This window comes from Eretmochelys imbricata, chromosome 4 (genome assembly GCF_965152235.1).
Source record: "Eretmochelys imbricata isolate rEreImb1 chromosome 4, rEreImb1.hap1, whole genome shotgun sequence".
Lineage (NCBI taxonomy): Eukaryota > Metazoa > Chordata > Testudines > Cheloniidae > Eretmochelys > Eretmochelys imbricata.
Window position 1 is genome coordinate 145,124,002 of NC_135575.1, and position 20,426 is coordinate 145,144,427.

Below are 20,426 nucleotides of genomic sequence, written 5' to 3' on the forward strand. Positions count from 1 at the left end.
TGGCACTCTCCGTGGGATCCTGCCAGAACCAGCATCGTTACAACTGGATTGCTGGGCATGGGGCTTGGCTGGATGACAAGACAGCAGGGGCCCGAGTGACCCTTCCTCAGAGACAAAGGGTGTTGGGAACATGGCAAACCCTTGGGGCACCAACCCAACATAGTGGGCAGTTCAGGCCTTGCCCAGCCCTAAGGTGAAAGGAGGCTGGTGAGCTCAGCTCAGGGATTCCTTTGTAAGTGCCTCTTCAGCTCCTGCCATTCCCTCCTGCATCACCCTGCCCAGTTCCTATGCCCGGCTTCCCACCTCCAACACCACCACCCTTCTGCCTCCACACCGCCCAACCCAGCTGCATGGACCCAGCCAGGAGCTCTGCAGGGTAATGCTGCACCCTGTGGCAATAGCAGGCCAGACGGCATCACGCCCAGCCCCTTCTTGGGCCGTTCCTGGGTTCCTTGGGGGTGCGGGTGTAGCCACCGTGCCCATCCACGTGGGCTGGGAGCACTGATAAAAGCCCAGCTCTGGCCCTGGGCAGCAGGCAGCTTGTCCAACTCCCCTCCACTCCCCCATCCCGCTCCCAGGAAGCAGGCTGCTGCGTCGGCCACAGCTGGCAGAGGGAGGAGGGGTTGTTTCTCTGGTGCAGTCAGAGCAGTGTGGGCAGCCCAGCAATGGCTGTTGCCTCTCACCCCCTGCTGAGCAAGGGGAGACTGGCCCTGGGGCCTGGTTGAGGGGCTGGCTCTTGGGTGCTGTGGTCTCGCAGCAAGCGGTGCCCTGCCCCGTGGCAGCTGTGGGCTCGCGGGTGGCACCTGTGCTCTCACGGTGGGCAGTGCCCTGCCCAGTAGCAGCTATGGGCTCACCTGTGGGCTCGCGGCTGGTGCCCTGCCCCGTGGCAGCTGTGGGCTCACGGGTGGTGGCTGTGGGCAGTGCCCTCTCCCGTGGCAGCCGGCTCCCAAATAATCAGTTAACAGTAACGTTTTTAGGCTGAGACGCACAGTCTGCAGGGGGCCTGGGATGGTCAGTCGGAGACCCCCGGTCCATGCATCCAGGCTAGAGTCACTGGGCAGAACTGTTTGTGGGGGGCAGCAGGTAAAAGGCTGCAGAGACACCAAGCACTGGGCAGCGACTCCACCCAGAACACTTAGGCTGTCTGCCACCCCACCCAAGCCAGGGGCTTCCTGCAGAGCTGGCTGCAAGCAGAGAGCCTGGCCCAGGGGCAGCTCAGACAGGAGCCAGCCCCAGCCCTCTCCTGCTGACGGCCCACAGCTGCAGCCCTGCAGCTTGCAGGGCCTTGGCTCAGGGAGCTCTGTGGCCAGCTGTCCTCACAGAGGCCCATTGCATGCTGGGATCTGTAGTCCCACAGGCCACACCAACGTGCCAAGGGGAGACTGGCTGTGGTGTGCTCCAGGAGGCAGGTCAAGGGAATGTGCCACCCTGCCGAGGCATGCCTTGGCTGGCCAGGTCCGGGGGGCTGCGCGTCCCATGGGGGCAAAACAGAATCATGGAGCCATGGAGCTTTGAGGCTACTTGGCCGCTCTATTTCTATCCATGAATACGTGGCCGGGCTATGTCCCCAGCCGGGGGAGCCCAGCCCCTCAGGGCTCAGAGCTCCTGGTGCAGGGCAGGCTGGGCACCTTCCAGCGCCGCGTGCCATGCAGCCGCAGGGAGAGCCACTCCTGCTGGGTGCTGGGCAGGTAGGACTCTGGGGTGCAGCTGCCTTGCAGCTGGCTGAGGAGGTCGGAGCTCTGGGTCTCCAGGGCGGTGCTGTTGCGCAAGGCCTGCACGTCCAGGCTCTCCAGGCTGTTCAGGCTGCCCGGGGGGAAGTCCTGAGTGCGGATGCCGTTGTGTGAGCCTGGGACAAGGAGAGGAATTGTCACCGGGGGGGGATCTAGGAGAGGTTAGCCCCGGCGGGGTGGGGGGGCAGAGGGGAGGTTAGCCCGGCACTGACATCGCTGTGTTCCATTCACTTGCTGTCATCGCCTGGGCCCTCCACACAGCCCATCCCACCCATGCCCTGGCCCCCCGCCCCGTTGGGGCTGATCAGAGCCAGGGGAGGTGGTGCCCCAAACTGGGGGAGGCGGTGCCCCAAACTGGGGGAGGCGGTGCCCCGCGCAGACTCCTGCCCACTCCTACAAACAGCTGTTTACCCTGGAATCACCCAGCAGATGCGCGGGGCTCTGGGGTGAGCTAATCTCCTGGGGAGCTGGGCAGGGGCCTCTCGGACAGGCTCTTGCCATCTGCAGAGGAGCCCAAACCCAATAACACGGGGGATCCCAGCTCACTGCCCTACAAGAAGGATGTGGAAAAATTGGAAAGAGTCCAGCAGAGGGCAACAAAAATGATGAGGGGACTGGAACACATGACTTATGAGGAGAGGTTGAGGGAACTGGGGATATTTAGTCTGCAGAAGAGAAGAATGAGGGGGGATTTGATAGCTGCTTTCAACTACCTGAAAGGGGGTTCCAGAGAGGATGGATCTAGACTGTTCTCAGTGGTAGCAGATGACAGAACGAGGAGTAATGGTCTCAAGTTGCAGTGAGGGAGGTTTAGGTTGGATATTAGGAAAAACTTTTTCATTAGGAAGGTGGTGAAACACTGGAATGCGTTACCTAGGGAGGTGGTGGAATCTCCTTCCTTTGAGGTTTTTAAGGCCCAGCTTGACAAAGCCCTGGCTGGGATGATTTAGTTGGGGATTGGTCCTGCTTTGAGCAGGGGGTTGGACTAGATGACCTCCTGCGGTCCCTTCCAACCCTGATATTCTATGATTCTATGGCTGAGAAGCCCTCAGCATGGCTGAACTACCCCAGGGTGCCTCCCAGACACCCATACCCAGCCCCACCACCTACAGGAGGGCCTCAGCCAAGGGGATACTGCTCCCCTGTACCCAGACAGGCCCAGCCCTGCTGGGAGGGCAGTACCGAGGAGTCCAGAGTGTCTCCAGGATGGAAGGCTGTCAGCAGGCTGCTTGAGAAAGGGCCACGGACCAGCACCTCCCCTTCGACAGATGCCCGCTAACCTCCCCTGACACCACCGGGCCCAGGGGTGCCGTGCAGGGTGGAGCCGGTCCCCCACAGTGCTCCCCCACAGCCGGTGCAGAGCTGAGCAAGTCCGTCCTGTCCCCATGCCAGGGCGCGGGGCTCCACGTACTCAACGCTCGCACGCTGATCATGCGCCAACAGAGCGCGTCTCTGGGCACGTCCCACCCAGGGCCCAGCCCTGCTCGCCCGGGCTCCCACCTCTGACCCGCCATCATGCACCTGGCCGGGGGCAGTGCAGCCCATTGCCCCTCCAGCCCAGCCCCACAGCACTCACAGCATTTGCGGAAGGACTCCCAGGTGTGGGAGGGCAGGTAGGCCTTGCTGCTGGGCTGCTGCAAGAGGCAGACGATGGCATTGTCCATCTGCTGGAAGATGCGCAGCGACAACACCGACTGCTTGATCTCGGGCGAGAGGCCGGAATCCTCCGACTGCACCAGCTGCCGCACCGTGTCGAAGTCCTGCTTCAGTTGTAAGGCACCCTGCAGGCTGGGGAGCCCCAGGATTAGAGGGGGGAAGAGATCGCAGCTCTGCCGGTGCCCCTCACTCCCGACCCGCAGCCCCCTGCTACTCTAGCCCTGAGCTCCCCCAGCCCTGCCGGTGCCCCTCAATCCCGACCCGCAGCCCCTCCTACTCCAGCTCTGGGCTCCCCCCAGCCCTGTCACAAACATACCGCTAAGGGTAGCATAGAATCCCTCCTTTGCCTGTAGAGGGTTAAGAAGCTCAGATAACCTGGTTGGCACCTGACCAAAAGGACCAATAAGGGGAGAAGATACTTTCAAATCAGTGGGGGAAGGTTTTTGTTTTGTGTTTTTTTGGGCGTGCTCTCCGGAGACAAAGAGAGACCAAGCAAGTAATCCAGCTCCTACTGAATGATACATCTAAACTTACAGAAATAGTAAGTAATAGCAAGGAAATGCGTTCGAGTATCTTTTATTTTAGCTTGTGAATTTTCCCTGTGCTAAGAGAGAGGTTTATCCCAGTTTTTTGTAACTTTAAAGTTTTGCCTAGAGGGGAATCCTCTGTGTTTTGAATCGGATTTCCCTGTGAAGTTACCTTCCATCCTGATTTTGCAGAGGTGCTTATTTTTTTCCTCTTTATTATAAAGTTCTGTTTTTTAAAAATCTGATTGGTTTTTAGTGTCCTAAAAACCAAAGGGTCTGGTCTGTGCTCACCTGGTTTACCTATTTGGTTGGCAGATTATTCTCAAGCCTCCCCAGGAAAGGGGGTGAAGGGGCTTGGGGGGATATTTTAGGGAAACAGGAACTCCAAGTGGTCCTTTTTCCTGAATCTTTGTCTAACTCACTTGGTGGTGGCAGCAATACCCATCCAAGGACAAGGAAGGATTTGTGCCTTGGGGAAGTTTTTAACCTGAGCTGGTAGAAATAAGCTTACGGGGGTCTTTCATGCGGGTCCCCACATCTGTACCCTAGAGTTCAGAGTGGGGAGGGAACCCTGACAGCCCCTCACTCCCGACCCGCAGCCCGCTGCCACCCTAGCCCTGAGCTCCCGCCCAACCCTGCAGTGCCCCTCACTCCCGACCCGCAGCCCCCTGCCACCGCACCCGGTGAGCTCCACTACCTAAACTTGATTTTCTGGGTGAGGATGTGGTCCATCCAGGCTTCCACGAAGGCTGTCATGACGTGGGTGAGCGTGGGCATCTGGGACTCACGTGGGAGCATCTGGATGCCCTGCAGGACCTGGCCCAGGACACTCTGGGCAGCAGTCAAGGCGTACTCACTCGGGGTGCTGGGTAGGTCTGAAAGAGGCCGGGGCGGGGGCAGCATTACCCCTGCATGGCTGGAAGGAGCTGTGAGGGGTGTATGCCCCACATTGGCACGGCAAGGGTTAAGGGGAGCTCATTAGGGCACCCGGGTGCAACTCCAGAGCGTGGCAGGCCCAATGCAGATGGCCAGCTGGGCGGCTCTAGAAAGGCGGGCGGCAGGCAGGAAGAGGGAGGTGCCCAGGGAGAGCTGGCAGCAGGGGCCAGGGCCCAGATCTCCCAGGTAAGCGCTGGAAGGGCCACACGAGGGTGGCAGCAGGGAGTTAAATTCCCACCTGGGGGAGCCTGGAGCAGATCCAGAGCTGTGGGAAGGGCCTGCTGATAGGCAGAGCGGGGAGGGAGCAGGGAGCGGGTCTGACTAGGCAGACCCTGTTTGTTCACTGCCGGGCACCCGGCTGGAGCCCAGAGGAGAGCAGGGCCTGGGCAAGGAGGTGGGCAAAGCCCGGGGAGCAGGGAGGAAGGACTCGATGTGAGGCCGATGGACCCATTTGTGGGACACTCACACCCCTGAAGGGCAAGACTTTACAGTGACCCACTGGGGTGCCAAAGAACCAGCTATGCCCTGCCCGGCCCCCAGGGGGCGCTGGATACTGAGTCGCTCCGCCACCAGAGGGAGGGGCGGGATGGGGGAGGGCAGTGGTCACACTGCGCCCCCAGCAGCAGGTACCTCCAGTTCTCACTGGGACCCGGGGCCTTTCCCCGGGGCCAGTGGGGCAGGCTGGCCTGGGCCCTGGGGGCACGGTGCTGCCCCAGAGACTCAAGCTGCAGCCCCCAGGCGCCGGCAATGCCAGGCAGCCAGCCCAGCATGCTGGGGGTTAGCGATCCATGCAGCCTGGGAGAGCCACCAGGGATAGCCGGGTCAGCGGCCTGCCAGCAGGGCCCGGGCCCAGAGCTGGTGCTCCGGGCTGCCGTGGCAGGGCAGGGTCCGGGACAGGCCTGGGCAAGAAGGAAGCTGCTCTCAGCCTGACGTGCCAGCTCTGAGCTGCTCTGCCCACCAGGTCTGTCAGCGGATGGGGCTCGGCATGGAGGACACGGGGGGACGTACCTGCACGGAGGCCTGCTCTCCAGTGCTTGCCCAGCGGCATGGTCTGGCCGAAGATCTCTGCCGAAATCCGCTTGCAGTCGGTGGAGAACATCTGCAGCACGTCCTGGGAGAAGCTCTGGGGAACAAAGCGGGAGCTGGGCCGGCACCCCTGGGAGAGCCTGGCTTCGCACCCCCACCCTCAGGCACCTGCCAGCTTAGTGCAGCAAGGATGACGCAGCGGGTCCCGGGCACGTGTGCCAGGAGATGGAGCAAAGCCAGCTTCCACCCGGTGCCACCACCCTGGGGCCGGCTCCACCCCGGCTTCCACCCGGTGCCACCACCCTGGGGCCGGCCCCACCCTGGCTTCCACCCGGTGCCACCACCCTGGGGCCGGCCCCACCTCCAGCCTACCTAGCTCAGAGCCAGCACTGCACACTCCACACCACCCATCTGGCTAGAGTTGCCACCAGCTGTTCCCCCCTACAACCTGCCCACCCGGATCAGACAGTCCCCTCCCCCGGGTCCCAGCTGGCATCGCCCCCCCCCACCCTGCCCCCTCCCCCGGGTCCCAGCTGGCATCGCCCCCCCAGCCCTGCCCCGCGAGAACAGGGCTGGGGACAGGAAGGTGCTCCGACCCTCCATGCAGGAGTTTCCAGTACATGCCCAGCTTTGTGGCACAGCTCCCCGGGCTCGCCAGAGGAGGGCTGTGGCTCAGAGAGGAATGGGCTGGCCCGAGGCAGGGCCCCTGCCCTGAAGCCCCGGGACCCGAGCCCTACGCAGTCACCGTGAGGCGCTGCAGCGCTCCCAGGTAGTGCGAGGCAGGGCAGGTCCCTTACCTGGATGCTGGCAGCGGTGGAGTGGATCTGTAGGCTCAGCTGCCACTCCTGGCGGGAGCCCAGGGCTGGCTGCACCCACCTGGGGCTGTCCCCGCCCTCAGGGAAGGCCCCACTCACGAGCTCTGCCAACCTGGTGGTCTCTGCCTTTAACAGCTGCAGAGGAGGGGAAGACATGAGGCCCTGAGCCTAGCCACGGCCAAAGAGAGCTTGGCTGGGGGCCAGCTGCAGCCCTCCTCCGGCCTGGGATCCCAGCCCCAACCCCTCCGCTGCCAACTTCCTTTCCCACGCACCAGCTGTGCCCGTGGAGCTCTGGCACTCTACAGGGAGGGACTCCAGCTTGGGAGCTGGGGGTCGGGTCCCTGTAGCTGTGGGAGGGAGAGGCCCCAGGCCCAGACAGCATCTCCCTGGCTGAGGGTCCCAGCCTGAGGAAGCGTCCCAGGAGCTGTACTTGCCTGGAGATCTCCCTGGGTGACGAGCAGGAACGGGCAGAGGGACCAGGCCGCAAGGTGCTGATAGGCCTTGGCCATGAGCCAGGAGCAGGAGGCCTGCCCTGTGGCCAGGCAGCGAGTCAGCAGCTCCAGCCGGAGACTTGGGGAGACGAGGTTGCCGCTCGCTGCAGGGCAGGACAATGGGTTAATGGGCAAAGCCAGGAGACCCCGAGGAGCAGAGTGAGCTGGCGCAGGGGAGAGCCCAGGGGGATGGGGATTTGGGGGGGGGGGGAGGCAGTCCCAGGGGTGGCCCAGGAGGTGGGTGGGGGGGCAGCGCTGGGGTGGGTGGGGGGGACGGGCAGTGCCTGGGGGTGGGAGGGGCCGGTGTGGGGGTTGGGGCGCCAGGAAGTGTCAGGGGCAGCCTTAGGGGCATGGGAGGGGGGCCAGGCAGCACCAGGGGCAGCCCCTGACATAGGGGTGGGATGGGCAGCACCGGGGGTGGCCCTGGGGGTGGGGGGCACAGGTCGTGCCAGGGCCCTAGAAGCTGATTTCTCTGCAGAGCACTGGGGCGTGTCCCCTCCGTGAGAAGGAGCCACCCCCCACGGTGAGCAACTCCTCTGGCTGATACAGAACCCTCCTCCGCCTCCGAGTCTCCAGCCCTGCAGCCGAGAGAACCCTGGCGTCCGGGCAGGGCCTCACTCACCAGTCCTTGCAGCGAGTGGAGGCTCCAGGCATTTCAGGGCGAAGGCCAGGGGAGGGTGGAGCTCCCGGAGCAGCTGGGCTGTCCTGCTGTGCGCTGTGCCCGCTGTCCTGGGTCCAGGCACGCACTTATCGCTGAGGCTGGAACCCAGGGCCTGGCAGAACCCTGGGGAGAGAAGAGAGCACCACGGTGGGGGAGGGAGATGCTGCTGCCACTGGGCCCAACGGGGAGCACACTGGGGCCCTGAAACTCCCTGCCCCGTCCCCCTGTGGTCACTGCAGAGCCTCCCCACTCCCAGCATGCCCCCAAAATACCCCACGCAGGGCCCCCTGTTCCCAGAGCCCCTCCAGCCCCAGTGCTGCAGCCAGGCCTTCGCAAAGGACTCCAGTCGGCCCCAGGGCCTCCAGGCCAGCAGCCCCTGGGCCTTACCTCGGTCCCAGCTCTGGAAGACGCCCTGAGAGATCAGCCACTGGCAGAGGTGCTGCAGCGCTGCCTTGCACTCCGGGGGCACGCGGGCTGCAAGCGAACACAGGGGTGAGCACCAGGGCAGGCACAGCCCCGGGGAAGGAGGAGGGGATCAGGCCAGGCCAGTCAGCCCTTGGCTCCTACGGAGCCAGACACTGCCAGGTTGGGGCAAACTCCTGGCCTGAGACTCCAATTCCTGCACCATGGGCCACGCCGCAGCCCTGATGGGAAGGCTATCTGGGCACCAAAACATTCACCTGGATGGGAGCCAGCACCCCCAGAAGGGAGACACACCGTGTTCCAAACCCCGCCCACTCCCCCAAGCCAGCCAGGCCCTGCCCTGAGGCCAGATCAGAGCCAGCACCCCACAGAGTGGAAAGACCCCATGTCCTATTACCTGCCCCCCGAGCCAGCCAGGCCCTTGCCCCAGGGCTGGATGGGAGCCAGCACCCCCTGGAGGGGAAAGACCCTGTGCCCCATTCCCAACCCGGCCCCAACCCTGGGGCTGGATCGGAGCCAGCGTCCCCTAGAGGGGAACGGCTCCACGTCCCATTCCCCGCCGCCCCCCGGCACTCACCCTGACTCAGCGCCTGGCTCAGGTCCTGCGCCAGCGTGGTTGCTGCCCTTTCTGTGCACTGCGGCAGGCCTCCGAAGGGCTGTGCCTGGTCCTGCCGCAGCTCCAGGCGATGGGCCAGCGAGGCGGCCGTGGCCTCCCAGAAGAGCGGGCGGTACTGCGCATACAGAACCTCGGCAGCCTCCGAGTAGGACGCATCCAGCCAGCGCACGGACTTCCAGCTGGGCAGGGAGGCTGAGCTCAGCCTCTCGTCCAGGCCCGGGCTGGCTGCCGGCACCACTGGGGGCTCCTGGGCCTCCTCTGCCGGGGGCTTCTCCTGCTTGGGCCTCTTGAGCACATGGTGCCAGAGGGTGTCAGTAGAGGCCACCAGGACTCCCAGAACAAGGTCCAGGAGCTCCTTGTCCTCCCTGCACAGCGCCTGCAGCTCCTCGGGGAGGCTCGGCAGCCCCTCCACTGTGGGGGGCCCAGGGGACCCCACATCTGTTTCGCTGCTGCTGTGGTCCAGGGCCCAAGGCACCACAGCGTGCTCCCAGTGCACCTGTTCCAGGCTGTCCCCCTGTGCCCGCCGCACGAGGAGCTGGTGGAGTCTGTGGGCGGCCAGCCTGCCTCTCTCGGCTGCCAGCATGCCCAGCACCCGCCCAATGGGATAGGCCTGAGCGCCACCCCCCACCTCCCCTTTGCGCTGGAGTGGAGTGGCGGGATCAGCCCCCGGCTCGCTGGAGGCCCGCTCCAGGGCCTGGTCGCTCAGCACTTGGTTGTAGATCTCCAGGCCCTGGAACAGGTCGGAGACCTGGGCAGGGGAGACGGCGGCGGGGCTGGCCCGTGCCAGGCAGTGCAGCAGCCCCTCCAGGTAGCGCTCCGCCAGGCGGGTGGCGTGCAGGGCCAGCAGGCCCAGCGCCCCCTGCATGTGCCTCACCGACTCGTGACGCTGCAGCAGCAGCCCCCGCAGCCAGGGGTCGCTGCGCATCTTGCTCTGCAGCCCGCTCCAGTGGCCGGTGTGAGTCCGCAGCTCCTCACAGAGTCCCCTGAGCGGCCTGCTCCCCCCAGGGTCCCCTCCCCAGTCCTGCAGCGCCAGGAGAGCCAGGAGGTGGCGGACGAAGTCCGAGGCCCCTTTGAGGCGGCGGCTGTACTCGCGGGAGAGGCGGAGGTGATGGCGGTGCTGCACCAGGGCGTGCAAGGCGGCACAGCGCTTGGCCACGCTGGGGTAGACGGGGTGGTAGGAGAAGGCGCCCTGGGCCGTCTCACCGGCCGCCGGCTTGACGTGGCCTTGGAAGGTCTCCGTGCGGGGGTTCTCCTGCACGCGGAGGCAGCGGCTGAGCCCCAGGAAGCTGTGCTCCACCTGGGCCAGGCAGGCCAGGGCGCCGGGCGAGTCCTCCTCGTCGCTGTCGTAGGCCCCGGCGCCGGCGTGCCGCGGCTGCAGGAGGCGCTGCACACTGGGGTTCACGCAGCTCCACAGCAGGGCCTCCGCCTTCTGCAGGGACCTGGCAAAGCCGCTCAGGGAGCTGCGGCCTGCAAGACACAGAGCCTCAGGGAGCCTGGAGATGGGAGGAGGCAGCTGCAGCCCCAGGGAACCCCCATAACCTCCCGCAGCGGCGAAAGCAGAGCCAGGCTGGGGCTGAATGGAGAGGGCCCAATACGTAGGGGGAGCAGAGATATGCCCCGCAACGGTCCATCATGCTCCTGTAGATGTGCCCCCAACACTCCCTAGGACACCCCCAGCTCCAGTGGCCTGGGGTATGGAGAACCACAAGGCACCTGCCTTATAGCCCCTGGACCACCCGTAATTACCCCATCCTCAACCCACCACTCCCACACTCGTCTTTGGGGAACCCCCGACACCCCTGCCATGGGGAAAGGAGCTAGATCCGTCACTCGCCTGGCTGCTGGGGACACCAACTGTGCCTTGGAGGGCCCGCACTGTTCAACAGAACAGGGGTAGGGGTGAACACCCACAGTGCCAGGGATGCAGAGGGACAAAGGGGAAGCTCCTGCATAGCTCTGTCTCCCCTGCTCCCGCTGCTGTCAGGGCTGTGACACAAGGCTGCAGGTCACCCACTGCCACCTTCAGCTCCTCGTTCTCTTCCCTGCTGCCAGCCCCCTGCCTGCCTCCCCTCTGCACTTCCTCAGCCTGCACTGCTTCTTATCCTCCCCCATCGCTGCCTCTGCAGCTGCCCTTCCCCTGCCAGTAATTCCCAGGGATTAAATGGCCCAGACTGAACAAAAGGAGCTGCAGGAAAGAGGCACAAATGCAATTAAAGGATCAAGAGACTAAAAAGAGCAGCCGCCCCGCCCCAGGTGTCTACCTGAGCTGGCAGCAGCCAAGCATGCCCTGGCACCGCAGCGAGCAGCCCAGGCCACCACAGGCTGCCAAGGAGTTGCCGTCACAGCCCTCGATTGGGGTTTATGTTCTCTGCTTTCAATGGAGACTTTGGTGTCCAGCTCTCCTCCTGCCCGAACCTGTCATGGTGTGGTGCTGCCCAGCCACACAGAGTTACCGTCCTCACCTGAGTCTGCTGACTCCTCTCGCTCCCCGTGCCCATCGGCAGGAGACACCTTCTTGGGCCCCACCAGCGAGCTCAGTGGCGGCAGGATGGAGCCCGAGGCCTGTGACATGCGCGACATGATGAGGATGAAGACAGCATTCAGGCCAATGCCGTCTACTTCGATCATCTGCAAGAGACAAGGGTTGGTGGGTCAACCTCAGCATCGCCCGCAGAGGCAGCCGCCAGCTTAGTTGACTCCGACCCTGACCCCTCCTAAGGACAGCAGCACCATCTCCTGACAGCCCTAGTCACACGGACCTTGGCTGCCACCTTAGGGCAGTGCCCCAGGCCCCAACCTCCACGTGCAGGGGACGGGCACCCAGGAACTGAGGGTGTGTCTACACTGCAGCGTAAATCCAGGGTTTGAACTCAGCCTCAGGACTAACCCCCTTCTGCCTACACACCAATCATGCTAACCCAGGGTTTGGACCCAGGGTCCCGGGACCCCACCGGGGTGGAGGACCTGAGCCTCAGTCAAGCTTGGAGCCAGGGTTCAAGCCCTGTTGCTTTGCAGCGTAGATGCAGCCCCACTGGACTCATGCTCTGGCAGTGTGCCAAAAGTAGCCACAATCCCAAGCCCTGACTTTCTTTTTCCTCTGGACAAAGCAGCTTCGGCGGCCAGTCAAGTTTCCCCACTCTGCCCCAGGAACAGAGGGCTCCAGCGGCCACGGTTTGGGAGGGTGCAAGAACTCTGGGGTATGGGCGGTTGGCCTCAGGCCCGCATAATGCCGTGTAGATGCCGACACACCTCAGGGCGTACCAGCTCCACACCTGGGCTTACAGACGAGTGTGGACGCTCAGGGCCAGGGTCTGCTGACTTGAGCTCACGCTGCAGTGGAGACAGACCAGAACGGCCCCCCGGCATGTGCTGACGCCCAGGGCGGGGGGGCAGCTCAGCCAGGGACACACGTTCCCACACAGCCCCAGCCCGGGCCGGGGGGCAGCGGGCCGGGTGGTTACAAGGGGCGAGCAGGGCTACGAATGGGGGCCCTGCAGATCCCAGACCTCGGGGGGGCCGCACCTCCCCCCCACGCCCTGCCCTCTGCTGTCAGCCCCCTCAACGCCCGCCCGGCTCCCCTTTCCCCGCTGGGGGGCCACAGCCCCCCGCAGCCTCCACGTGCTGCGGCTCCGGGCCCTAGGGGGCTGGGGGGCGTGGCGCCGGCAGGGGGCGTGGCGCGCCCGGAATTGGCCCCGCCCCCCGGGAAACCTCCGCGTCCATCCGGGCACTTCAGCGGGCACGCGCGGCCCGCGGTAGCCATGGTAACCGGCAGCTCCGCGACCGGCCGGAGGCTCCTCGGGCCCGCGCCGGGGTCCCTGGTGGCCGCAGAGCGGCGGCCGCGCCAGCCCCGCCCGGCCCCGACACTCACCGGCCGCCGCCGCTCGCCGACCCGCCCCAGCTCGGGCCGGGGAGCCAAGACCCAATCAGCGGGCGAGGAACTGGCACGTGACGAGGGTCCGCCGGCTTCTGCCCCCCCGCCCGCTCTGTCGCGTGATAAGGGAAGGTTGTGTCCGGCCACGTGAGGACGGGGGTGGGCGGGGCCCGGAGGGCGTATCTGCCCCTCCCCCGCCCGGTTTGCCCCACGGCGGAGGGGGCTGGGCTGTGCGGCAAGGCTCAGGAGCAGGCCCCACCATCGCCAACCTGTGGAACTCCCTGCTGCGCCCTCTGCAGCTAGCCAGACACTGCCCCTCCCATGAGCCACTGAGATACCCCCGGCTGAACCCCCATGTCACCCTTGACTGAATGCCCTGTCAGACCCCTATGAGTCCCCCATGATTCCCTCGGGTCACCTCTGAGTGAACCTACATAGCCCCCCATGAGCCCCCGTGTCACCCCCGACTGAACCCCCCATGTCACCCTTGACTGAATGCCCTGTCACACCCTTATGAGTCCCCCATGATTCCCTCGGGTCACCTCTGAGTGAACCTACATAGCCCCCCATAAGCGCCCGTGTCACTCCCGACTGAACCCCCCATGTCACCCTTGACTGAATGCCCTGTCACACCCCTATAAGTCCCCCATGATTCCCCCGGGTCACCTCTGAGTGAACCCTACATAGCCCCCATGTCACCCCAACTGAACCCCTGACACATCCCCACAGAGCTCCCCATGTCACCCTTGACTGAATGCCCTGACACACCCCTCTGAGTCCCCCATGATTCCCCGGGGTCACCTCTGAGTGAACCCTACATAGCCCCCCATGAGGCCCCATGTCACCCCCGATTGAACCCCCCATGTCACCCTTGACTGAATGCCCTGTCTCACCCCTATGGGTCCCCCATGATTCCCCCGGGTCACCTCTGAGTGAACCCTACATAGCCCCCCATGAGCCCCCATGTCACCCCAACTGAACCCCCCATGTCACCCTTGACTGAATGCCCTGTCAGACCCCTATGAGTCCCCCATGATTCCCTCGGGTCACCTCTGAGTGAACCCTACATAGCCCCCCATGAGCCCCCGTGTCACCCCCGACTGAACCCGCCATGTCACCCTTGACTGAATGCCCTGTCACACCCCTATGAGTCCCCCATGATTCCCCCGGGTCACCTCTGAGTGAACCCTACATAGCCCCCCATGAGCCCCCATGTCACCCCAACTGAACCCCCCATGTCACCCTTGACTGAATGCCCTGCCACACCCCTATGAGTCCCCCATGATTCCCCAGGGTCACCTCTGAGTGAACCCTACATAGCCCCCCATGAGCCCCCATGTCACGCCCGACTGAACCCGCCATGTCACCCTTGACTGAATGCCCTGTCACACCCCTATGAGTCCCCCATGATTCCCCCGGGTCACCTCTGAGTGAACCCTACATAGCCCCCCATGAGCCCCCATGTCACCCCAACTGAACCCCTGACACACCCCCACAGAGCTCCCCATGTTACCCCCAACTGAATCGCCCATGTCACCCTTGACTGAAAGCCCTGCCAAACCCCTATGAGTCCCCCATGATTCCCCCGGCTCATCTCTGAGTGAACCCTACATAGCCCCGCATAAGCCCCCATGTCACCCCAACTGAACCCCCATGTCACCCTTGACTGAATGCCCTGTCACACCCCTATGAGTCCCCCATGATTCCCTGGGGTCACCTCTGAGTGAACCCTACATAGCCCCCCATGTCACCCCTGACTGAACCGCCCATGACACCCCTGCAGAGCCCCCATGAGCCCCCATGTCACCCCAACTGAACCCGTGACACACCCACAGAGCTCCCCATGTCACCCCGACTGAACCGCCCATGACACCCCTGCAGAGAACCCATGGCACCCCAACTGAACCCCTGTGACACCCCCACAGAGCTCCCCATGAGCCCCCATGTCACCCCTGACTGAACGCCCATGACACTCCCTACAAAGCGCCGCCATAATACCCCCCCCAGGGCCCCTTGCAACACCTCAACTGAACCCCCCACAACAGCCCCCTTGAGCCTCCTGTGACATTCCCTCCAGAGCCCCCCTCCAGAGAGCCCGCTGCTGAACCCCCTACAGAGCTACCCCGATGGCCCCTCATGATGCCCCCTGCAGAGCTCCCTGCAACACCCCCCTGCAGAGCCTCTGGCCAACCCCCCCGACTCCCCATGCAGAACCCTCTGCAGCAGCCTGGTAGAGATCCCCATGTTCCCCATAAGTTATGATGCCCCCTGCAGAAGGTGCTGGGCAGAATCTGTGTCTGGGCCCCTTGGATAAGCTGCTGTAGCCAGTGACTGCTGGAGCCCTGCTGCTACTTGCCCCACAGTGCGCTCTTCGGGGCAGAGACCGGTTGGGCCTTCTCTGCCTAGCCTTCCCCAGACCCCTCCAGAAACAAGTTACCCAAGGCCTGGGTAAGGACTTAGCAGGGAGGGTCAGGGTTGCTGGGCTGGCCCTCAGCTGGGGCTTTCTCCTCCCTCCCTGCACAGCCTGTGTTGTGGGACCTTTGCACTTTGCCGACTAGATTGATGTGGTTCAACCAGGAGGCAGGCCTGCCACGTAGGTGTGCCCACTGGCCTGCTCCAGCACAGAAGGGGGGAGTGTCAGGCTAGCAGGCTCCCAGATTTATCTGGCACAGGAGTGTCTCTCTTTCTATAATGACAGGTTTCAGAGTAGCAGCCGTGTTAGTCTGTACTCGCAAAAAGAAAAGGAGGACTTGTGGCACCTTAGAAACTAACCAATTTATTTGAGCATAAGCTTTCGTGAGCTACAGCACCCGATGAAGTGAGCTGTAGCTCACAAAAGCTTATGCTCAAATAAATTGGTTAGTCTCTAAGGTGTCACAAGTCCTCCTTTTCTCTTTCTATACTTCTGCTCCCTGTTCTAGTGGGGCTGATCATGGGTCACACCAGCTCCAAGGTCTCCCAGGCACTGCCAGCCCCTTCCCTCAGTGGCTGCTTTATACATGAAGGGAGTGGACTGAAAGCCAAGAGTATCCTGAGGTCTAATCCCTGCCAATCTCCTCATTTTGTGTGGGCCACCGGGTCAGTTGCTTGGCCTACTTAGCCCAGCCAGCCAGGCCTCCCTGAACACACACAGGATCTACTCTCTGAGAGAGCAGGGGTGCCTGGTAACCCCATCTGGGCATTGTTCTGGAAGAAAGAATTCCTGACTCTCCCCCGCTCCCTGACCTCCTCGCCTGGGGAAGCTGGGTCCAGGCTCAGTGTTGCTGATCCTCCCCTTGAGTTAGTGCTGGGCTCAGTAGGTGCTGGGGTGTGGAGGGCAGCTGCCTGGGTGACCACAGGGGGCTAGTGATGAAGGGAGGGAGAGCCTGAGCGGGGATGGGCCATGGCTTGGGTCTGCTGGGGCTTCTGACGTGTTCTTGCAAAGACTGGCTTTCTGCTCTTTGGTGAAGTTCTCCAAAGCAGTGCGGGGTCACTTGAGCCTTGTCCAGGGTGTGTGCACGTGTCGGGGGGGCGGGCCCATGTGCACACTGGAGGGTGGGCGGGGGGGGCACGCATGGGAAGGTGTGTTCAAGGATACGTGGGCCAGTGCTAGGCTGGGGGGCGGTACCTGCATTGCAAGGTTTAGAGTGTGCACACATGGGTGGGTGTATGTGTGTGCAGGAGCGGGTGGGGGTGCTCGTGGTGGGTGGGGGCCTGGCAGGCGTGCATGTGCGGGATCACCCATCCCCTGCACCAGGAAAAGCCGCTGGACGGGCTTGGCTTCATCAGTCCTGCCTCCCCCAACTCCCCAGGAGCAGCAAGCGCTCATTTCTAACTGAACTCTCCCTCCCTCTCCCCGTCAGCAAGGGGCAGGCAGGCAGGGAAGGGGGCGAGGAAGCTGAAGTGGTCAGAGACCTGACTTTGCTAGAGAGGCCACAGAGATGACACTGGTCCCTGCTGGGCTCGCAATCCATCACCTGTCCCCTGTGAGGAAGCTCCTGGGGGAAGCCCTTCAGCTGGGACCTGGGTTTAACGATGACAGGGGAGGGGCTTTAGGTGTGGGGGAGGAGAGGATAATGGGGAAAGCCCAGCGGTTGGCCCCAGGGCTGAGCGACTGAGTCCTGGCCCTCGCTGCCCACCTGCCCCAGCCCAGCTCAGGAACCCCATTCTCTGGCTCCCTAGTTCGGTGCCCCCCACTCCTTTGCCCCTCTGCTCCTTTCTCCCCTTCCCTGCACCCCTCTCCCCCCTCCAGCCTACCCCCTTTGCTGCACCCCTCCAGGCCTACAGCCAGCACAACAGGCCTGGCTGCCGATTTCAGTTCTGTCACATTCCCACAGAAATCAAGACCAATAGATCAGCCACTCGGACAAGCCACCCAGCTGCACTCTGCCTGCACGTCTCCCCGCCTGAGCCTAGAGTGTGCGTCCATCCCAGGGACAGGGCTATGCACCCACCCTGTCACCTAGGGAAGCCACCTCTGTGCTTTGTGACTCATGGCCACATGTCTGTGTAACCCTGAGTTCAGGGCGCTGCTGGGCAGGATGGAGGCATGCCTGCTGCAGGAGCAGGGGGTAGAGAGGTGCAGGGATGGGCGGCAGAGGGTTGCAGCAGTGGAGGAGGGGCGAAGGGGCAGAGAGCGAAAGGGGGTGGGGGACTAGGGAATGAGAAAAGGATGGGGTGCAGTGAAGGGGGATGGAAGAGTGCCGCAATGGGGTGCAGCAAAGGGTGCACAGGGAAGGGGGGTAGAGGGTTGCAGCAAAGCAATGGGGAATGGGAGAAGGGACAGAGGGGTGCAGTGAAAGGGGTTTTGGGGGTGCAGGGAAGGGAGATGGAGGGGTGCAGCAATGGGGAGGAGAAGGGGCTGAGGGGTGCAGTGAAGGGGGACGGAGGGACAGAGGGGTGCAGTGAAGGGGGTTTTGGGGGTACAGGGAAGGGCGATAGAGGGGTGCAGCAAAGGGGGCACAGGGAAGGGTGCAGGGGGTGTAGCAATGGAGGAGCAGGGAAGGGGGGCAGAGGGAGGCAGTTTCTTCTTGGTCAGAAGAAACAAGGGAGCCAGGACAGGTGGCGTGCTCCCATGCAGAGGGGTGGGGGACACCGAACTAGGGAACCAGAGAACTGGATTCCACAGCTGGGCTGGGGCAGGTGGGCAACAAGGACCAGGAGTCAGTCCCTCAGCCCTGGGGCTAACCGCTGGGCTTTCCCCATTATCCATCTCCCCTCCCCACACCTAGAGCTCCCCCTCCCTGCATGCACACACCTGTGTGACGCCTGGGTCCCAACTTGGACTGGGGGAGATGGACCGGTGCACGACCTTGCTGCCCACTCCCTTGCCCTGCCCTGGCCGTGTCGAGGCACAGGAAGGGTGGGTTTGTGGCAGGACGTAGCTGAACCTGGTGCTGCTCCTGGCTTTCCTGGTACTTGTGGGGAGATGTTCCCATCTGACGGCTCCCCAAAGGGGCATAGTGCACATGGGCTGGGGGCCAGGACTCCTTGCAGCTTTGGTCGTGACTCAGTGCCCCTGAGCACTGTGCTGCTTTGCTCACAGCCTTTCCTGCGGAGCTTGGCATTGGTGTCTGTCTCCATTAGAACCCTAACTCCTGCCATGTGCCCTGTGTGTCAGTTCTCAGAGCTCTTTACAGACCAACTAATCCTGGGTAACTGACTAACCTCCCACCTCCAGGGCAATAGCACTGTCCCCACTTTACAGAGGGAAACTGAGGCATGGGGCACGGGGCTGGCCTGCTGCAGGCCAGGCCCATTGGTGTGCAGTGGGATCCCAATGCCAGGGCCTAGCTTCCAGCCCACCCCTCTCTCCAGAGGACACTGCTTCTCCGGGTGGCTGGCATTCTGCCCAGAGAGCCATTGCCAGCTGGGGCTGACGACTGGGTACAAGTGACTTGTGTCTCCTCTTGCTGGGTTGGGGGGAGAATTTCAGGGGGTGCCTGGGCAGATGAAGAGTTAGGGGGGCGGGATGCTGGGGATCCACTCTCCCTTGTTCATGTTGTCCCAGACTGGGGTCCCCTCCAGTTGCTTATATGGCAAATCAAGCTATTTGGAGTCCAGCCATAGATGCGTCTGTCCCTGGGGAAGGACCCTCTTGGCTCCCTAGTCAGCTCAGTACCTGGGGCTCACCAATGATCCCACCCATAGGACTGTGGTGTGTTGGAGACATTCACCCCCTTGCCTGGCCTGAGAAACACCCAGCCCTCAAGGGCGAGAACTCCCTGTGCCAGCTGGGACCCCATGTAACAGGGCTGCTGTGGGGTTGGCTCAGCCTTCCCTCCAATCCCCAGTGACTGGCCTCAGTCCCCTGCTCCCACTGGCACCCCAAAAAGACACAGCGCAGACGCAGGGCTCCCCTCAGTCCTCACCTCAAGGTAAGCCTTCCTGCGGCTTCTCTCTAGGCTGTTCTCCTTGTCCATGGTGGGTCAGCAACGGCCCCAGGCAGCTGCCCACTGCTAAAGCCAGAGAGAAATGAGCTTAATAACAGCTCTAATCAGCTCCTAATCCGGGCAGTCCCGGAGAGGGGGCGGGCAGGCAGGCAGTCCTCCTCTCCAGAGCAGCCCTCCGAGCACATCCAGCCCTCTGGGGATCCCGCCTGGGTGCTGGGGAACCGCAAACTCACATTAGCTCCCTGCCTGCAGTTACAGTATTGTCCTCAGTTGCCCGTCCCGCGTGTGATTGAAGGGTGCCCTGTGAGCACTGGGCCTACCCACCCCATGTGCTATTGAGGGTTCCCCCTGGGCTTGCCCACACCTCGAATAGTGTGTGCTGCTTGGTGTCATGCCACGTGAAACAAAGTACTAGACTGGGAGAAAGCACAGAGGGCAAGCGACTGTGGGTCTGAAACAGAGTCTATATGAGGAGAGATGAAAACGACGGGGATCTTGGAAGAGAGACGACGCAGGGGAGATATGAGGGAGGCCTATAAAATCCTGACGGGGGCGGAGAAAGGAAAGAAGGACGAGTTATTTACCCGTTCTCGTAACCCAAGAACCAGGGGCCACCCAATGCAATGAACGGGCAGCGGGTTTCAAACAAGCCGGAGGAAGGGTTCCTTCCCTCGGCGCGCAGTCGACCCGGGGAACTCCTTGCGTGGGGACGCTGCGGCGGCCGAAAGCACAACTGGGACGATCTGACACAACTGACAATCTCAGCAAATTTGCGGACGATACTAAACTGGGAGGAGTGGTAGATACGCTGGAGGGGAGGGATAGGATACAGAAGGACCTAGACAAATTGGAGGATTGGGCCAAAAGAAATCTGATGAGGTTCAATAAGGATAAGTGCAGGGTCCTGCACTTAGGACGGAAGAATCCAATGCACCGCTACAGACTAGGGACCGAATGGCTAGGCAGCAGTTCTGCGGAAAAGGACCTAGGGGTGACAGTGGACGAGAAGCTGGATATGAGTCAGCAGTGTGCCCTTGTTGCCAAGAAGGCCAATGGCATTTTGGGATGTATAAGTAGGGGCATAGCGAGCAGATCGAGGGACGTGATCGTCCCCCTCTATTCAACATTGGTGAGGCCTCATCTGGAGTACTGTGTCCAGTTTTGGGCCCCACACTACAAGAAGGATGTGGATAAATTGGAGAGAGTCCAGCGAAGGGCAACAAAAATGATTAGGGGTCTAGAACACATGACTTATGAGGAGAGGCTGAGGGAGCTGGGATTGTTTAGCCTGCAGAAGAGAAGA

At 62.8% G+C, this 20,426-nt stretch overlaps 1 protein-coding gene across 2 annotated transcripts; it reads right to left on the reverse strand.

Moving 5' to 3' along the window:
- Positions 1-1,529: 1,529 nt before the first annotated feature.
- On the reverse strand, positions 1,530-19,826 carry CCDC142 (coiled-coil domain containing 142). 2 transcript variants are annotated; one of them, XM_077816116.1, is made up of 12 exons: positions 19,708-19,826; positions 19,103-19,189; positions 11,344-11,509; positions 8,843-10,348; positions 8,230-8,316; positions 7,804-7,965; positions 7,125-7,285; positions 6,673-6,825; positions 5,858-5,972; positions 4,611-4,788; positions 3,307-3,518; positions 1,530-1,846 (listed from the first exon to the last, which is right to left on the reverse strand). In XM_077816116.1, the coding sequence occupies exons 2-12, from the start codon at positions 19,151-19,153 to the stop codon at positions 1,590-1,592; spliced, it is 3,048 nt and encodes a 1,015-aa protein (XP_077672242.1). In that variant the 5' UTR covers positions 19,154-19,189; positions 19,708-19,826; the 3' UTR covers positions 1,530-1,589. The 2 variants fall into 2 exon arrangements, with proteins under 2 accessions (XP_077672242.1, XP_077672243.1); XM_077816117.1 differs by lacking the exons at positions 19,103-19,189; positions 19,708-19,826 and adding an exon at positions 12,750-12,787.
- Positions 19,827-20,426: the final 600 nt, after the last annotated feature.